Source organism: Rhea pennata, chromosome 2 (assembly GCF_028389875.1).
Source record: "Rhea pennata isolate bPtePen1 chromosome 2, bPtePen1.pri, whole genome shotgun sequence".
NCBI lineage: Eukaryota > Metazoa > Chordata > Aves > Rheiformes > Rheidae > Rhea > Rhea pennata.
In genome coordinates, this window is record NC_084664.1 from 98,011,301 (window position 1) to 98,031,541 (window position 20,241).

The 20,241-nt window shown below is 42.6% G+C and overlaps 1 protein-coding gene across 1 annotated transcript in view; it reads right to left on the reverse strand.

The window, feature by feature from the left end:
- RREB1 (ras responsive element binding protein 1) overlaps positions 1 to 4,964 on the reverse strand; it is a 126,304-nt gene extending 121,340 nt beyond the window's left edge. The window contains exon 1 of the mRNA XM_062569994.1: positions 4,800 to 4,964. Coding sequence (XP_062425978.1) covers positions 4,800 to 4,839 — 40 coding nt within the window. The 5' untranslated portion in view covers positions 4,840 to 4,964. The remainder of the gene's footprint in view (positions 1 to 4,799) is intronic.
- Between the last annotated feature and the right edge of the window lie 15,277 nt (positions 4,965 to 20,241).

A 20,241-nucleotide genomic window follows, 5' to 3' on the forward strand; every position in this document is an offset into this window, starting at 1 on the left:
ACAACTTTGCAAGTCAACATACGCTCCACAAGACACTTCTGACCAAAGCAGCAGAGTACCTGAGCAACATCCACTACATCCATGAATGTGAAGATCATGAAAGAGTCCCTGGCCCCTTTCCAAGCTGCAGAATACTCTTGAAAAAAAAAGAAAAAAAAACAGTATTTTAAAACAGTAATCCCATCACTGGCCATTTTGCTTGAATTCTGAAAGGAGGCAAAAGAAAAATGCACGAAACAACAGGCATTCTCACTACCCTCAGGATAACTTAAAGTAGCATTACCATTCTCTAAATACAATTATCATCTAAGAAAGAAACTATCATATCATCAAACCATCCATCTGAATCTGCTACTAACATGGTCCAGTAATGTGCTGTTTTTTAAAACAGCCTTTACTGCATTCAAAGAAAAAGACATGATTTCACATGTTTTAAGAGAGTATACATAAAACACAGATCTCCGAACTTTAGGTATCATTCATCAAAAAGTTAAAAGGGGCTTTTTCTGCACATGCACAGAGTCACGACTAACAGGATTTACTTGTTTTCTGCCTGTTCCTGGGGAACCTTTGCAGTTCCTTTTTTTCCAAGACTGTCCCTACCGGCTGCTATCCAACATACATCAGATGCTCTTGGAGAAGCAAGCAACAGATAACTCTGGAAGGACGTTTGTAAAGGGCACAAATCAAGGACCCAATCCCAGTTACATTTAGGCACCCCGGGGGAGGGTGGAATTACTTCCGTAAGTAGACGACCTGAACATTCAAAATACTCCTCTGGAAAACTTTATTTGTCTAAGTTTTCTTTCCAGATGTTTTACTCTCAAAAAATACATTTTAGGTCAATCAAAAAATTACTACAACTTAAAAAGTGAATCCCTTACAAAAACACTCAGGTTAATTTTAGCATCCTTCTGTTTAGCTGCTTAGCAACTCTTATCCTATGACCTTCTAAGCACCACCTACTTTTACAAGGGATAATGAATATAACCAAAGGGATTTATCTATATGTTTTTAATCTATAGTATGTAAATACGTGAACAGTTTTTATCTAAATAAGAAATCCAACTGAGTCCAAACTATGTTGCTGCTTAAAAAGCTTTCATTAGCTATTGTTATGATTACGGTGTGACTTCAATTCAGACAAAGTGATAAAAGCCTTAAGGGTTAAGAAAAGCACTACAGATGTCAATGCCTGTATGCCCTGAGAAACACTGCACTTGCCTTTGGTACCAATGGAGATTATGGATATTAGTAAAAGATAATGAAAACATTTGTTTTTTCCAGTTCTGAAACTTCAGGAATCTCCTGACTCCTGAATTAAAATTAAAAGCCACCTGAGCAGAGAGGGTCAGTGAATGATGTAAGAAGTGAAGACTGGGTGCACAATCTGTGTGAGTTCAGTCAGAGTAAGATGTTCCACTACACTGAAATCTGCAAGCAAATAAATCCTCAAACTCGCAGGTCCGGGAGAAAACAAAACACAACTAAACAAAATACAACCTCCAAACACCCTGTTATGTTCTGTCTTAATACCAAAGCAAAAAATACAAGTCGTTAGTTGTTAAAAGAAATGTGAAAGAGCAGCTACAAAAACAGTCACTACTGCTGGACAGATGACAGTCTGACAATTAGAAGTTCCCTGTGAAATTAGGGCAAAAGAAAAGTTCATTCAGCTCTACCTAAGGAATGGTATTTTTCAACTGCGAGACACCAGTTCCGTTCCAAATATGGATGCTGGGCGCAGGAGGGCGAGGGGGCAGGAGAGGCTGCAGCAAGCTGGGCACAGCCGCCCGGTGCCAAGGCAGGCGCCCGGATGCGTCCCTCCGGCAGGTGAGGGAGGGCCCGGGTACTCGGATTGACTGGATGATGGATTCACGCTGTTTCTGGATTTCTAACTAACAAAAGGGCCTGTTCTTCCCTGGATGTACCTAACTCCCGTTCAGGCTAATAGGCATTATGCAGGCGCACCAAGAAAGGACTATATACCCTTAAGTCTTCAAAGGGAAAATTAAAACCTAAAACAAATATGGCTGGCCTGACCCTGAGTCACTGCATCCCTTTCACGCACGCTGACCCTGTGGAAAACAGGAACTGCGGTAACAAAACTTAGTGCTTGTGTCAAAACGACAGACCTCAATGAAAAAATTTCAGCCACCATTACAGCTGTGCACTGCATGTTGCAGGGGTGACAGGGCACTGCCATTTAGCAACCGTTGTTAATAAAAAAAAAAAAAAGTTACTTAAGCCACAGCACACTGCAGTCTGGAGTTGGAACAGCAAGAAACACAAACTGCATTTTCTGCCTCTCCTACGTTATTCCCTCCACCACCACCCACACAAAATCACATTAAACTAGACGTTCAACTGCTTCCTTACACACACGACGACGCTTGCTCCCATCTAGAGCAGCAGACGGGCGAGAGAGGGAGGGGGGATTAAAACACGGCTGTGCACCCCACGGCCCCCCTGCACAAATCACTTCAGCCGGCTCGACAGGATGCTGCTCCTCCGGCAGCACCGGAGCATCAGCCGCGGCGAGGCCCGGCCCGGCGGCGTCCGCGGGGCGCGCAGCGGGCCGCGCCGCCCGGGCACTGCGCTGAGCCGGGGCAGCACTCTCCTCCTCCTCCTCCTCCTCCTCTAGCAACCCCGCGCGGATGCAGAGCACGCGAAGATACCGCGGCCGAGAGGTGAAACGGGGGGAGAAAATAACAGAAATAATTGAAAAAAAATAAAGCAAAAAAAAATGCAAAAAAAAAAAGAAAGAAAAGCCCCCGCGTGCGTGCGGACGGGAGGAGGGGAGAGAAGTGCAGGGAGAAGAAGCCAGAGGAAACTTATCTGCGACATGACAAAGTTCAATCCACCGCCCTCCCTCCTCTGCTCTCTTGAAAAAAAAAAAAAAAAGAAAGAAAGAAAGAAAGAAAGAAAAAAAAAAAGTTGCAGCATCTCGGCCGCGCTGCTGCCTCTCCCCCGCGCCCGCTGCCCGGCTCTGCCCAACAACAGCCGCGTCCGGCCCGGCGCCCCCCACGCTCCCCCCTTAACCTTGGAGTGGGGTGGGCAGAAAGAGGAGCAACCCCCCCCCCCCAAAAAAAAGACGCCCCCCTCCCCACCCCCCCGGCTCCGTGCGCGCGGAGGAGCCGCATCCTCATCGCAACCCCCGCGCAGCCGGCGGGAGGAAAAATATGCCGGGGGGGGGGGGGGGCTCCCCTGCCTCTTAGCAACGATTTCGGAGCGCAGTTTCCTAAGAGACGAGTCTCGACGGGTTCGCACCGGCGCGGGGCACCGAGGAGAGGCGCCGCGGGGGGACGGGGCGGGGGGGGGGGGGGGCAACAAAACTCCCCCCGAAACTTTGTTTTCACCGCAATAACGCCGTCGCCGCGGGGTTTCCCTCCCCCCCCCTTTCTCCCCTCCTCCCCCCGAGGAGCGCTCGCCGAAGCGGGGTGTGTGTGTGGGGGGGGGGGGGAGCGGGGCCGGGCCCGACCCGCGGTACCGGGCCGGGCGGTCCCGTGTCCGCCCCCCCCCCCCCCCCCCCACAACCCTCCCCGGCTCGGATGCTGCCGCGGCTCCTTCCTGTGCGCGTGACGCGGCGCGCGCGTGTCCCCCCCACCCCACCCCCCGCGCGGATCCCCCCGCGCACGGACGCGTGTCCTCACCCCCCCCACACACACCCCCACCCCACCAGCCGGGCACCGCCGCCCCCCGCCGAGGGGGGACGACACGTCCCTACCGCGCCGCAGGGGGTGGGGAGGGTGGTGGGAAAAAAAGAGGAGGAGAAAGGGAAAAAAAAAAAAAAAAAAGGAGATGGGGGTAAAAAGAGGGGAAAAAAAGAGCGAGAACCCCACCGAGGAGCGAGAGGGAGGGGAAAGGGAGAGGTATCAAAGTGCACACGGGAGACGCACACGGGCGCTTCGCCCCGGGAAAGCGGGCGCAAAGTTAGCGGAGAGATGCGCAGCGCAAGCCGGGCTCTACCTGCAAAGGGGCGCCTTCATCCCAACTTTTTAAACTCCGACTCGGCCCTCCCGTCCGGGGAAAAAAAAAAGAAAAAGAAAAAAATATAAAAAAAGAAAAAAAAAAGAAAAAAAAAAAAAAAGGAGGGCGCCGCACCGGGACTCGCAGCGAGCTCCGAAAAGAAAATAAACCTTAAGGAAAAGTTAAAAGGAAAGCGACTCCGGGCTCGTGAGACGGGGGCGAGCCGGGCTAAAAGATGTTGCTTCCTCGCAGCCCCATCCAAATTGTGGCGGTGGCTGGTTAAAAATAAACTTTGCAGCAGGAGGGGGGGATGATCTGGCCGGATTCCTGAGCTCAGACGGTTTAATATGGATGAGCATCAGGTCCTGAAGGCAAAACGCCGCGGCTGGTGCCGCTGGTTGGTAGAAAGTCTGCAACAGGGAAGGAAAAAAAAAAAAAAAAAAAAAAAAAAAAACAGGAGCCGCGGAGGGAGGAGAGGAGAGGGAGGAGCGGGGGAAGGGAAGAGGGAGGCTGCACGAACTCATCATCATCTCCACCGCTGCCAGCCAAACTTTTTTCCTCCTTTTTTTTTTCTAAAGGAAACTTTTTTTTTCTCTAAACAAGCATTTCATTTTTTTAAAAAAAGAAGTCGCACAGCCAGCCGACACGCTGCAACGTCCTCACCCCCGCGCCTGCCCCCTCCCAGAAGTTTTTTCTTTCCCTTTTTCTTTCTTTTCTCCCCCTTCCTTAAAAAAAGGGGGGGGGGGAGAGAGAAAATCCCTCCTGAGCAGAGGCACGTTTCTGCCCCTTTGTGAGGGATCGCGGCGCCCGCGCAGCCCCGCGGTACTTACGCCGGACTTTGCTGGGGCTGGGCTGCTTGCGCCGAGACATGCCGGGAGGATGGGCCGCCGCGGGGAGGGGGGGGCCGGGGGGGAGCCGCGAGAGCGCGCACGGGAGGGAGCCGCAAAGTTGTTCCGGAAAAAGGAATCAAAATGGCGTTTCTGTGGATGTGCAAAGTTCACCAACTCCGCGCGCGCACTGCCCGCCCCGCCGCGGGAGCGATGGGCGCCGCCGGGGACCCCGCCGCCGCGCCGCGCCGCGCCGCGCCGCGCTCCGCGGCACCCCCGCCCCCGGCCCGCCCCCGCGCTGCCCCGCGCACCCTGATAAGGAGACGCATCACGTGCCGGCCCGGCTCCTCCGGGCTGCGCGGGCGGCGGCGGTAGCGGCCGCCTGTTGCACGCAGCATCGCTCGCGCGCCCTACGCCCCCGCGGAGCCGCGGCCGCGGGCGGGATGCGCAGGGGGAGCCCCGCGGGGCGGCGGCCAGGTGCTCCGCGACGCTGCGCCCTCCGCGCCGCTGCGCCGGGTCGGAGCCGTCCGCGCACCCCCCCCCCCCACCCTCCCGCCCTCCTTCCCTCGGCGCATCCTCCGCGGCCGCGCCGCTCTTGCCCCGCGCGTGGGCGTCGTGCGTGGCTCGAGTCCCTGGTGGGGCCCGTCACGCGCCGGGCAAAACCGAAAGGGCGTTAAAATAAACGAGAGGCGCAGCATCCGCGCAGCCCTTGCACGGCGACGGGGGCGAGGCTTCGGCGCCTGCAAACGCGAGCAGCTGCGAGGCGCCCGGGCCCGGCGTCGTGTGCGCCCTGCGGTCCCGGTGGAAGTGCGGGGAGAAGAGGGTTCAGCGAGTGTCGCGGAGGGCGCCTTCCGCTCAGGACCGCGGGGCTTCGGCTTTGAAGGCGGCAGCGCCTTGGAGCTGTGGCCCGACGAGTGGCAAGGCGTAAAAATGAAACGCATGGGAATACTCCATCCTGAAGCCTCTGTGGGGAGAAGTGCAGTAAAACTGCTTGTGAGGAGTGCCGTAATGAGCAGAGGAGGAACCAGTTCACTCTTTAAGGAAATGGTTATTTACACTATTTCTAAACCAAAGTTGGTAAAAGTCGGCCTTTTGCAGCTATTTATCGTTCAGCATATATATTTTTACCATAAGTTATTCATGAGATATATGACTAGAAACCGTAAGCTGTTTTTTTGTTGTTATTGTTTTGTAAATCAAGATTTGGCCTGAGGGCAGATGACTTGTGCCAGCTTACCTGGTATCCTATCTCCCTACTGAAAAGGGATTCAAGTGGAAAGGAAGGCTGAATTCCATCCCACAACCAACTCCTTGCACAAACAGCCTTTTGCATCTAAGGTGTCATCATTAAGTTTTAGTTTGCCCTATTCTTTCCTTTAAAACATTTGGATAAAGACATACATGTCAAGAACACATAGAGCTTTTTAAAAAAAACAAAAAACAAAAAAACCAAACAAACAAACAAAAAAACATTAACTATGTTTTATGTCAGGAATAATCATCTTTCCAGATTCTAAGTAAAACACCTGCAGTTCTGGTGATCTGGAAATGCCACAATTGCAAAACTAAACAGTACACACGTATTCAGAACACATATGGGAAGCTGCAGCTTTAACTTGAATACATTTGTTTTAGTGGTTCCTGCAGGTTGCATTTTCGTCAGTTGAGTTTCATGCATTATTACATGAAAATTTTGTCTATAAATGTCAGTACTGTTAAGCTCTGTTAAAACTGAGTTGTTGAGTGTCAGAGAAGCTGTATTCCGGTTTACCCCACAAAATAGCAAGCATTAGAAATTGCATTTATTCTACTACAAGGTTCTTCTTCCCCCCCCCCCAAAAAAAATCAAGCGACACCATTAAAAATAAACACACTGTAAAATGCTTTTTAATTATTTCATCTCTGTCTCTATTATACCTGCCATCCAGTGGTGGTAGAAATGTCAGTAAGTTCAACAAGTCTTACAGCCAGCTTACATCTTTACCTGTATATTACCTGTGTATCTCTTGCTGTCAGGCCTCAAAAAAAAGAAAAGATCATCCATTTCAAGCTCAGCCCTTAAAACATTTTATTCACATTAGAAGATTGCAGTGATTTAAGACTGAATGGCATATACATATAAACTGTGTAGATTAGACCTAACAGTTTACAACCTAAGGCCTTGTTTACTCAGACATATACATAAATTTCTGTAGTTTAAACTGGTGCAAATTCCTGTATGGATAGTCTTCTTCAGTGGCAGACAACTCATATACAATTCATCTGCAGCTAGTATCTTTAGAGTATTCTTAAAAGAGTTTTTTACTACATCTTCATAAAGATTCAGATCCATCCTTACTGTCTTGTGTAACTTCAGAGGTCCTTAAGCAGCCCTCCACATTAAAAAAATAAAATGAAATAAAGGGGATGGATAGACAAAATAGGAAAAGAAATTGTTTAATTCAGCATGTGAATCTACTCTAGAAACCCAGATAAGAGGAACGCAAATAAGTGGATGTTGTAAAGTTCTCTCTGGAAAAATGAGAGTATATAGTGTTTGCAGATAATTTGTAGATAAAATAGATTTTTTGTTGCATATATTTTTTTATGTTTTAAACGTACTCATTCTTCCAAAAACACAAAATGAAAGGTGAATCAGCACATACTATGTTAATGCTGTAAATCTAAAATAAATTCAAAAGCATGTTCTGACCATGTAAGTTGGCCACTGATACAGCACTTTCATCAGAACATCCTTCATTTCTACAGTTTGCAAAAAGAATTATGTAATGAATAAAAAAGATTAACAATCAAGATTTATGAAATAGTCACAAGTGTTACACCTTTTACATTTCAGCAGATGCATTCCAATTCTGAGCTATTACAGAGCAAGAGAAACTAACTTAATTTTCATACTTTTCCATCATTCAAACTTTTGTAAAGCACTGAAGTGATCAAAGCCTGCCCTGACCTAAGACTGCATGTGACATTTCAAGCAAACAATTTATTCTTTTTATGCCAGTGAAAGGGAAAGTAGGTATATTTTTTTCTGTAATGAAAAAGCCTCTCTTACGAGGAAATGATTTCCCCAAATATACAACTACATAGCTTTAAAAATACAGATATCCCTTTCATTCTATCATTTCCCACTATCTGCAATCTTGTGTTTTATCCCATCTCTGTTCACTCTATTTGTGACAACTGAAATATTAAGTCTTTGTTTTCCTCAAACAGCATATAGTTAGTATAGTTTTGGATATTGTAACATCAATACTGAGCAGTGATGGCACACATGCTAAGGGGCAAGAAGATTGTCTCTAACTTTTGTATAACAATCACACACATCTCTGATCCTACTCATTAATGTTAAATACAACTAGCAATAGTGCAGATATAAGCATTTTAATGAAGGAATTTTGTGCATTATTAATTTCTTTAAAAACACTGGGTAACATAGCCATCTTGGTGAGATAAAAGCCACCAGCTTCTGTCCCAAGAAGAAGACACCTCTGTCCCCACCCAGAGTTCAAGTACCAGAGATGTTGATCAAAGTTCTTCAAGGAGAGAAGAAAAAGAGGATGTGAAGGCCAGGACTTGAGGATGCTATTATGTCTTAAAACGAAGAGACTAAAACTAGCATTAGCATTAAAATAAGACATGAAGATAAGCTAGAAAATCCAATTTTTCCTCCTCCAATTAGACATTGTCAGTATTCTCTACTTTAGATCATAGTAGTTAGAAGTTACTTGGATTTCTTCTAATGCTTACACATCCCTTTCGGTCAAAACAGTTTTGAGTAAATCAGTTCTCTTACAAACCACAAGTGTTTTACACACTAAAGAGATAGCTTTAGGCCCTGACTTTCCAAACTTCAAGATTGCATTTGAAAGCTGGCTGAGGCAGCCACGGAGAGCCAGCTCCCTCCCTCCCATCTGTGGCTGTCCAGCCGCAGAGGATGTCAGAAGTATTGAAGGTCCCATCTGCTGCTTGAGCTTATGCCTGCACAGCATCCGGTGCAAAAAAAAAAAAAAAAAAAAAAAAAAAAAACGAGTCCTTTTGCCTCCATCCTATTGCTGATGTCCTCACTTGTGCTGAGAGGCAGGATTCAGCCAACACCCTAACACAGTAAAAAGTGTACTTGGTGGCTCGGAGAATATGGCCCTAAGGGCTTTGAGAAATAAGTCTTTATAAAACCTAAGACCAAAAGAAATGCTTGAATTTCCTTTACATTTCAACCAAGTATTTCTTTAAATGAATAAACCTGCCACTCTTGCATTTTCTTGGGGTTGGGATTTTCAGTTTTGTTTCTGTGTTTTTTTTGATTTTTTTTTCTCGAACTGAGGCATGAATTACTTGTGTCAGAAACTCCATAAGAATATGCGAAAAAGAGCAGAGTATCTACCATACAAGCAAGATAATTATACAGAATAAAAAGTGGAGGAAAGTTCACTTAAATATATTTCTTAAACTCTTTAAAAGTTAAACTGAATGAATTCCTGCAATAGAGAAACATGCGGAAAAGCACACCATATAATACCAGCAGCTAACTCTCACATAGCATTTGTCTGATGACACGCTACCATACAGCATTCCCTTTTACCATATGGCGGTAAAAGTGATGCACCACCATGCTCAGCTACTGGTGAGCCCATCCTCTGGAAATCCTGCAGCAAGAGAGGTATGGAGCAGAGTGATAAAACTTGCTGCTGTGGCTACCCTACCTTTTATCTCTAAGTGCAGCTTTGAATGATCAGAAAGTTAAGCCAAAGTTATCTTAACATTAGGCCTTCAGTGAGCAAAAGAAAACCTGAGGTGACATAGAGATGTTAAGCAATTTACCTCCCGTCTCAACAGGCTAGTAGTGGCAGAGCTGGAAATAAAACTCAGGTTTCCCTCCCAAATTGTAGTGCAGTTCTTCAGGCACTAAGCCATACTACGTTGCTTTACTGGACCCAGAGTCTGGCCTATTTTCAGCCTACAGTATTTTAGTGATTACACATATGAAAAATAAAAGACTGAGTGTTAAGCATTTGCTCTGCCTGTTTCGAGCAGTTTCAACAGCGCAAAACAGAGCTGACTCACCTAGTCAGCTAAGGATACCTCTTGTCTAAGGACTCATCTGGAAATATGAAGACAGTATTTCTGAAACCCACACCACTTTTTCCCTCACAGATGACAGGTTGGAGGGTGTATTGCAGGATTAGCTGAAGTCTCTGGCTGCCAGAATTGCCGCTTGTATCTCCTCTTCTTTCCTTTTCAGAGTCTCCAGTAGATAGATGCAATGTAGAGCAGCCCTGAGACTGGACCAGCTTGATGAACTAGTCCCTTCACCAGCCCTGATTTTCCAGGTATAAAAAGTAGCATGGACTATTCCCCCAAACTGTTTTAGCAATAGCCGATGTTCCCAAGTACTTCCTGGGGAAGATCAACAACTGAAACCTGTTCTTGCAGGAAACTGTAAAACTTGGGCCCTAGATCCAAAGGTAACTAGCGAATGGTTAAAGTTACATGTGAACAACTGGCATATGCTTAAGCCTAATAACTAAGACAAACAGCAGGGGCACAAAACAAGGTTATTACAGTTTTCATAACCAAAATCCTTAAAAGAGGAAGGGTCTTTTTTTTTTTTTTTTTAAAGCACATTTTAACTAGATAATTCTAACTAAGATCTACTGGTGTTTACTTAATTACTTAGCAAAGTTCTGAACGGCACACTTATTGCTCAGGTTGTTTAAAAATGTAGTGTGAAAAACTCTCAAGCAGATGTTTGACATTTACGTTCTCAAACAGTTCTCTGATCACTAACGTACAGCCTCAGGAACAGGTTGTGTAGTATGTATGTGTGTGTCTGTAGAAAGGGAATGGGAAAAAGAACAACGGTAAGCAAAGACACCCATAGCAATATTTTTACTTTTCTTACCACTCTGCATTGCTGCTGAGGAGCCTTTGTGACCAGGTAATGCAAAAAACACATGCAAAAATAAGCTAGTGTTAAATGCCCATTTTGTGATTTGTTACCGAACATGACATGTTTCATTCTTATTGACCACCCAGCCTCTCACACCTAATTGACTGTTAGTTTAAATGTGATTATATTCCCTACTGAAGGCAAGTAGTAAGCCAGCTGTGTGTTTCCCCATGCCCAATTTGCTGTGGAGAGCTGATTCAGAAACCTCTGACAACCAAAATAAACGTACATGCTGATAGTAACTTCTTCATGTTTCGTTGTTTAAAAGGTTGGTCCAGCACCAGCTGAGACAGCAGGAGCTGAAGAAGGGCACCAATATCCTGGTACAGCATTATTTACTATTTATTATTATTACTATATTATAATATAGTAATTATAATGCTATATACTATAAGCTATTTTGTGTTTAGTATTATTTACTATTTTTTTATGCTATATGTTTCTCAGCACTATATTAATTTACTTTTAAATATCTTTAATTATGGTGGACTCAACAGCTTCTCTTAGGAGGTTGGTCCATGGCCTTGCAGATTTCACTGTTGGGCAGTTTCTCTTGGTTTTTTTTGCAGCATACATTTGTATTTTCCTAACTTCATGGCATAGCTAATTACAGTTCAAAGCATGCAAGTAGAAACGGGGGTGGGGATGAAGGCAACCCCAAGGAGCCCAGGGAAAAATCAGTAGACAGCACTTTGGGATGGATGCACAGAGCAGGAGGGAATAGGCAGAGAGGGCCAGCAATCAGCAGAGAAGTGAAGAAATAGGAAGTGAGGCAGCAGTCATGAAGAAAGTATGCGAGGGAGCAGTTACCCTGCAGAGAAGGAAAAAGCAGGACAACTTCCAAGGGCAGAGATTAATGAAACTTGGGGGAGGCTGCAGCAACAGGGTTTGCGGAAGAGCAAAGAGAAACAGAACTACTGGGGAAAGATGGTCAGTGGATGCGGTGAATAAATAATCAAGGAGGAGAGGAAAAGACCATCAGGTGAATGGGCATGAAGAGAACCGCTTGTGCTTTGTGCTTACTTAAATCAGAGGCAAGATTACCTCAGGCCAGGTTTATGCTGTAAAGTTGTGCAGAACTGCTTATACCAGTCAATGTACAAAGGGGCATGATTTATAACAGAGGTTAAAACTGAGCTATGCTACCAAAAGCAGTTAATGTTCACAGTTATACAGGCAGAACTATACTTTCACCAGCACATCTTATGTCATTCAGATAATGATATGATAAGCCATATTGGCAAAAGCCCATTTTCCTGATGTACATTATATCTAGGGCTGGAAAGCACAGTGGTGTATATACCAGTGGAGCTCCTGGCCTGGCGATACTGCCATATTATACTAGCAGATTGTCCATATCAAAGACAGGACTAAGACAGGTGCAAGGAATTCTTCTGCTGATATAATTAAATGTCACCCCCAAAACAGCATGAACTATGTCCAAAGAAGGTTTCTTCTGGCAGAATAAGATAGGTGTGTGGACCAGAGAGGCAGGACATAGGGAGGTGTTTTAGATCATTTCTGGAATTTTTATTTAAGAAAATATTTGCTTCCACAGAAAGAAAAATCAATACCTGCAAAGTGTTTAATATTAAGAAAAAGTGAGTAAGAGGATTTAAGTCCCAATATTAACACTTTTATCTTCATTTATTATTTACGTATCTCCATTTTTAAATAAAGGATTCTTGAGAAGAAACTATTCTCAGTCAATTTTTTGCACTCCTGTCTTCAACTTGTATAATGGATAACATGTTGCATAATTTAGTTTCTTCTTATGAGCAATGAAAGCAGTGAAAACCATCTCAACGAGCATCTGGAGATGGAATATTGGTTAGAGAGGTTAGATTGGGTAGATTTGTTACTAAATGTCTTTTTTTTTTTCAATTACTTCAGTGGTCATATGGGACTGTGTTCTATCTAAAATGAAACTTGAAAAGCAAAAAAACCCCAAACCACTATTATTAAAATGAGCATAAGAGAACTGCTACCTGAAATGATTCACCGAGTGGAAATCTCGACTCTTGAAACATGTTTTCTAAGAATGGGGTGCAAACATCAGGCTCTTCCTTAGCAGAACGCTGAGTCACTAGAAAGGGCAGAAAACACGTAAACTTCAGATTTTCAGCTTTCAATCAGTAGCCCATGTGCTTACAGTAAAGGATTAAATATTTTGGGATTACTATCTCTAAAAACATGCTGAAATCCTGGCTGTCAGGCAAAATTTTTCCAGTGACCTCTTGTGAACTGATAATAGACTGCTGTAGCTCCCTAAACTCCCTGGTGGAATAATCTCAGCTATCGATTTTGATTAAACAGCAACTGGAAATATGATTTTCCCGCAATAATTTTGTGAACAATCTTATGTACTCAGTTCACACTGACCTTCCAAGTTTGTTTGATTAAGCTGGCTATTTTACTCCATGTGCTCTCCCTCTCAAACTGACTGAAGGTAAACTCTGAAGTGCAAATGAGCAGCCTGAATTTAGCAAAAGTTTAGCAAAATTTTTTTAAAATGATCAAATGTAAAGAAACAACAACAAAAAGGCCTGAAAATGAACCTAACTTCATTAGAATAATGAATTCATTAGAATAATTATGCAGAAGACAATCTAAGAGGTCTGAGGAAGAGACTGCTGATGAGCCTAATAGCACAGTGGACTGGAGCACTCGCTTTCTACCTCTGGAGACCTGGATGCAAAGCCTGATTTAAACACCCATACAAAGTAAGTTTGATGATTCACCTTAGAGCCTTTTGAGCAACTGTCCACAAGCAAAAATACCATCTACTGAAAGACACCAGTATCTTCCACAATATCTAGTCCCTTACACACACACATGTTCTAAAGAGGGCTAGAAAGTTGCATTAAAGGTCTTTTAGTCTGCAAAGTACATTTTCTTTTGTTTTTTCTATTAAATTTTACCTGGTATTTAAATCTGCAATGGTTATAGTTATATGTAATAAAGTTATATGTAATAAAGAACTCAGTAATGAATGGTCTCCTAAGCAACATGAAATTCTGAACTGTGGTTTCTGCTGTGAGAGGAGGTGATTTACCTCAGAAGTCCAAGTCTATCGTTCTCTGGGCGCAGACTTAATAAAAACACTGCCTGTTGTTTTTGTGTTGGCTGCTAAACCCTCAATCCGCCAGCCAATGGACACCATTCACCACAGTGCACACCTTTCTTGGGATAATCTTGAAGACAGATCTGCAGATGACGTTCCTGGTCTAGACTCCAGGTTACTGACACAGCAAAACAGAGGAAGTATACACTGTACCTACTTGCATTGTGGTGATTAATAGGAGCTGGTATCATTAGTCCCTTCCTATTAGGAACACCACATTACCCGAGCAAGCTGGGAAAAAAACAAAAAACAAAAAACAAACAAACAAACAAAAAAAAAACAGTGGGTTCAAATTTCATATGGGGAAACTGGCAGTTCTTTTAAAGCTTTGTACCTGGATAATACTGCTGATAGATAGGAACCACAACAGAATCTTGCGGCAGCAAGTCTGGGCTAGAAAGGAAAAAAGTGGGGTTTGGGGAGCTGAGACAACAATGGAATGAAGGGAAAATAAAATGAGAAGCGTGTATGATAGTTCAGCACACCAGAGTTTAATAACACGGAAATTAATAGAGGCAACTCCTGGCATGATTTTGGATTAGTGCTGACTGCAGAGAACTGGTGTATAGCTAGAGTACTCGTGTGAGAATGTTAGCAGCATATGCAATAAAAACCACTGAACTGGAATTATACAGAAATAAGTTAGTATTGAGACACAGCTGTACTTTGAACAAAGCTTTGAGGAATTTAAAGACAATGATTTGCCAAAGGGAACAACTTAGCCAGGGAGCCACAACATGTTCCTGTGGCTGCTCCCCACTACTGAGGGTGAGCCCCGCTCAGCTGCGGTACTGAAATGGGGACTCAAAGCTTTCACTACACAGCATGCTCCACATTGCTTGCTATAAATTGATGTCCTTTCTTCCTATGAACTGAAAACACATGTCAAGTGTCTTGCAATTTTTTCATCCTCTTTTCATTGCTATCGCTCTTATCATAAGAAAGTTGAAAGTTGATCACAAGGGAACTGTAATTATTCAGCTAGCAGCTAGTGGTGATAACCTCAAAGCAAAAGCATGTTTATAGGGTTAATGCAGATTATTTTAGCATCCCAAAGGCTCTGGGCTACCATACCACCCAATTATCCCAGGGCAATGCCAGAAAACGGAACTTCATGTAATTAAGAGAGCCTAAACTAAAGTTTCAAAATCAGTAAAATATGTCATCTCACAATTCATACTACTAACTGTAAGCTTCTCTCCAAATGTTACAGAATATAATACTAGCTTTTTTAGAATTTAGAAAATGAAGCAAATATGTTGGAAAACAAGCTATAGAATTTAGTAAAAACACTTTCAACCTGAAATAGAAAAATAACGAAATTTGCTCAATTTCATATCTGAATGAGCAAGTGATCCATTAAGCAACATACTCTGCTTCTGCTGGTAAGCGATATTTAGCCATTTTCAATAAATTAGGAAAAAAAAAGAAGCAGGATGTTTTTTCCTGTTAAGATGATTGTATTTAGACACTGGTTTCTATATTTTCTAGGCACCTATATAACCTGATTTTCGGAGATGTTAAGCACATTCATTGCTTCTATGGCTGCTGAGCAACCCTGAAATTTAAGCATGTAAGTATGAATTAGATGCTGAACTACATTCGTCCCATTTAAAAAATTAATGACATAATGCATATAACTAGTTGTGTGATCTGACAAAAATGGGAAGGAGACACTCTTCTACATCCCAGGTAACCATCCAACCTGCTGGGATAGTTAGATAAATGAGTTAGCTCAAAATCAAGCCTTCCCAAGAAGGGCTTAATAAACACTCAAACATTTAGGTGAAAAATTTGTTGAAAAATTCCAGAGTGAATGTACTTACCAATATGAAATGATCTGTTCTCTGAATAATAGCAGAAGTCAGTTTAAAAGTGAAACTTGGTAAAGAATATTCATTTAGTATCCTCTGTAGTTTTTAAAACATGCTGTAGCATGTTGAAACATTGAAAAAACTATTACTGAGAGAACAAGTTACGCTCTCCCCAATTAATTCTAAACAGTTGGGGAAAGAGAGGGAGGCCACTGTGATTAGGAAAGATATGAAGGATACTATGGACAAGAAATAGAAAATAAATAAGAATACAAATAATAAAATGAAGAAATAGTTTGAACTTTAAAGAAAAGTAGCATAGGTTAATCAAAAATATATATGGTTAGTAAGGGTTTCTCTGATTATCAGGCACCGTGATAAGGATTTGGAAACAGGATAACAATATGATTGCTTAAAGAGATTTTCTTCCATAGCCTGTATGCAAGAAAAATGAGAGGATGGAGTCAGTTATCTCTGAATGGAATACTGTTTCCAAGTACAGTGGGAAGGAGTTAGTGTGCAGATAACAACAAAAAGAGTTGTTAAAAATATTATGTATAAAAAATGTCAGATAACAGACATCTACTTGTAGATGTGACCTGCAAATATCTTTAAACAATCTAGTAATATTAGAAGATGTTTGCCAAATGCTCCTGAATAATCCAAGGTTCTATGAATTATTAACCTGAACATTAAGTAGCCTTGTGTTTTGTGACAAGGTCTCTACAGAATTCTGATTATCGACTCTTGATGATGATCCTGCATGCTCTCTACTGGTCATGTCTCATCCATAAACCCTTTTTGCAGGCTTTAGAGGGCCCACAGTTAGAAAGATAAATGTTGTCTTATTACAACGCTTTCCACCATTCAGGGCCTATTTTTCATTTCAGCATTTTATTTATCATTTGGCATTCACATTAACTTTCCAAAGCAAAATTCCTGTTCCCTTAATGCAGACACACGGCTCCACTGTAGGAATATACAGAATTATAATATCACCCACACAGTGCTTTCTGGGATGGTCTCTGGAAAACAGGTATCTGACCCTTTGCAAGGCTGTCACAGGCCTTGATGGACAACATGGAATAAGGATGAAGAGGTTCAGCTCCCAATTAATATAATGTACAATGTATACAGCCATAGCACAGCCTATACAGCCTGCTGCTTTTGTGGAGGATTTTCGATTTCAAGGGATGGGTCAGGGAAGGGTGGAAATGCAGTTCAATTACTCTCCTCCTGTCTCTCCCTCTCTCCTCTCCCCGATAAAAGCACCAACCCTAAATCTGAATGTGTGTTCTAGTTACTTTAAAAACAAAATGAAAATTACAGCTAGTAAATTGAGGTATGAGATTAAGGAAAACTGCCTCTAGTATCAAAGTTTTGTAATGGCCTGTGAATCAGTGCAATGAATAATTTTATTTTTTTAATTGGAAGGATTTTCACTCCAAGTCACTTTGAGTTTCTCATAAAACAAACCTGATGTCAAACTAGGCATGTACATCAGCAAGAAAATAGGGCAGTGTGACTGACAGGTTTTAATGCTTAAAAAACTGTTCCTGAATTATCCAATATGAGCTACATCCTCCAAGACTGGTTTCTGAGGCCTGCTTTAAAAAAATGGGAAGTTAAAGAAATGCTGACATACTCAACTGTGAGGAATACTAGACTTGTGTAATTCACTTAATATCAGTTTTCTGTAAAATATTAAAAGAAATATAGTTGCACTTATAGTAATAAATTAACAACTCTTAAATGATTAGAAACCACCCTGATTTCAGAGAACAAAAGAAGAAAAATTACGCTTAAGCCATTTACTACCTCCCTGTGAAGTACAGACTATCTCAAGGTTTATAACTGGTTAAAACAGAAATTGCTATTTTTTTCCTTATTACAAATATCTGATCCTCACTTCTGCCAGGATACTGACAAGATCTTAAGAAGATCACAGCAATGATATCACACTGCACAAACATTTTCTTATCTAAGATGCTACTGTTCCCTTGCTTGGCTGAAGAGTAAATGCTAACTTTGAGGAAAAGTTTTGCTGCTTTATGTATACCAATGCAATATGGCAAAATCTTCCCCCAGCAGTGACAGTGGTATATAATACTACTACAACAGCTATTGCTGCCTAATTTCGTGTCATGCTCTTCACAATAAATCTTACAGCACTTTACAAAAGAGGCCAGTTTTGTAAGTCCCATTGCACTCCTGAAGGAAGTGAGGCCAAGAAAGGGAGGGGAACTAGAGAGCAAGAAGTGGAAAGGTCAGGAATAGAAGTCCTCTCCCCTAGCTCCTGATCTGCTTATATCAATAATGCTCATTTCAGCCCAGGAAATAGAATAGGTTATCATTCCAGAAGGATGAGATCTGTAAGCTATGTAAGTGTGTTTAAATAAAGTCTTAGAAATTACAGAAATCACTTTTCTCACAGTTCTACTTTTACAGCTTTTGAATGCAGACCAGTCTGTAGCTGGATCTCTGCTCTGTGTACACTGGTAATGGAAAAGAATCTGCTGTTCCTCCGCCACTCAGGAATAGATGCGAGGTGGAAAGAGAGAAGAGTTAGATTTTGCCTTGTCCAGTGATTCTTTGTGAAGTGAATCCTGATCTTGACTTTTAGGGTAAGAAGGCTCTGTGACACAGCAGATCTGGGGTGGGTTTGCCCCCCAGAGATATAATTTGAGGAGGGTGTACAGGTGTTTCCTGCATTGCAGAAGTCATCTCTACAGAGACTCTTGTTTGCTAAGACTTCAAAGAAAATACCAAGATGTATGGGTAAATGGCCCTGCCAATACCACCATCTATTTTCTACTTACCAAAGTAGATAAAGACACAGCTCCTGGGAATGCCTAGGAGGAAGAACCATTGACAGCAGCTCTTCAAAACACAGCCCAGAATGTAAAGGAGATTATTTCTTTACTCTCCCCTGCTGGGTAGTTACTTTGGGAAAGATACCCACTGACTTCTGTGCCTTTTCAGATTTGGAAGCTACTTTGAGTAACTCAGTGTGTAAATTACTCTCACTATCCTGATTTTCCTTAATTCCCATGTTGCTGATTGATTGCACCAGAAGACCTTTCCCCTTCAGCATATTTCTTTTTCAGCCTGACCTACTCTGCTTAAAACTAAATCAAACATAGTTCCCCTTGCTTTAACATGACACTAGTATTTGTCTGCATTGCATTTGTTTGCATAGGAAGTATATATCCTGAAAGGTGACACCTACAGTTTCTTCTAAACCCTATCTTATATTTTTGTGCCACTCAGTTTGATTTTTTAGAGAAAGCAATATATGGTAAGATGTATTTTTCAGAGGTGCTGAATAACCCAGTCTGACCTGAAATGCATTGGTGCATATCTAAAAAGGCGTGCTGAGAAGTACTGAGAAATCAACATTTGGAAAAGGGGAGCCAAATAGGGAATTACTGTACTTCGCTAAACTCTTATCCATGTCCCTCCACCTCAAATCTACAGCGCAGAGCAAGCACTGCCAGGTGGCTGCAGAGGAGGTGATCTGTCAGGCACTCTTACTGTGCTCTGGGCTTGAGTGGGAGGACCCAGCACAAGCCCCGTGACCTGAAGCACAGCTGCTTTGTAAAAGAGAAAAGAGTACAACCCTGGGCAACAAAATCTAATTTCACTTCAGTGATTTCTAGCTAATGGGAACTTCGAGAAAGCAGGTTTATACCATGGTGACTGTTTCTGATGAAATGCAAAAAACTACAGCTTCCGTGGTCCAGTCACTGCATAGCCTCTCATGTGGGTGTTGGCTGAATTGCACTGACAATGGGAGCTGGGTGGGTAATTAAGACTTTTATATGCCTATTTTGAAATGAGATCCAGTAAATTCAGGCTATAGTCTTGAAAAAACAGTAGGGTATGCTAAGTATTTTAAACCCACCATGTTCTTTCCTGTGAGACAGAAATCTGTCAAGCTCCTTCTGAAGCATCTTACTGGAAGAGGGGTTGTAATCATCAAATACCTGACTTTTGTTGTCTGCGCCACTGCAAAAATCAGGGAAACGTGTTTAATGAACATTCCTCTTGTTCAAAGCATTTCAGTCGTTCAGCTCTGATATTGTTTCAAAACTGTTTTCTCAAGGCCCTCCAGCACATGGCATTACGAAAAAGTTGTCAGACTGGTTTTAACACATCTTTTCAGCACTGATAAGCAAAAGTTCACTGAAATAATTCTGAATAAGATACATGTGAAATACACCTTTCTTAAAACTTTCTGGTTGAACTCAAACTTTAAGTAGAGTTGTTGCATTATAAGCTGAAACAGCCTCTTTCAAAAGTATTAGAAAAGTAAAGGGATGTTTCACATACTGTTCTGAAGAGAGTCTATGTCACATCCTGTTAACTGTGTCTGCTTTTAAACCTGTTTTGTAAGTACAGTGAGTGGCTGACAGTCTTCAGCTGCAAAAAGCTTTGAAACTCCATGACTGAGTTTCAGAAGAAAGACACCATTGCATTTTGGTTGCTAAAGGTAGAACACTCAACAAATAATATGTTTTTCTTAATGAAGTAAATGATTTAATCTTAAGACTACTTTGC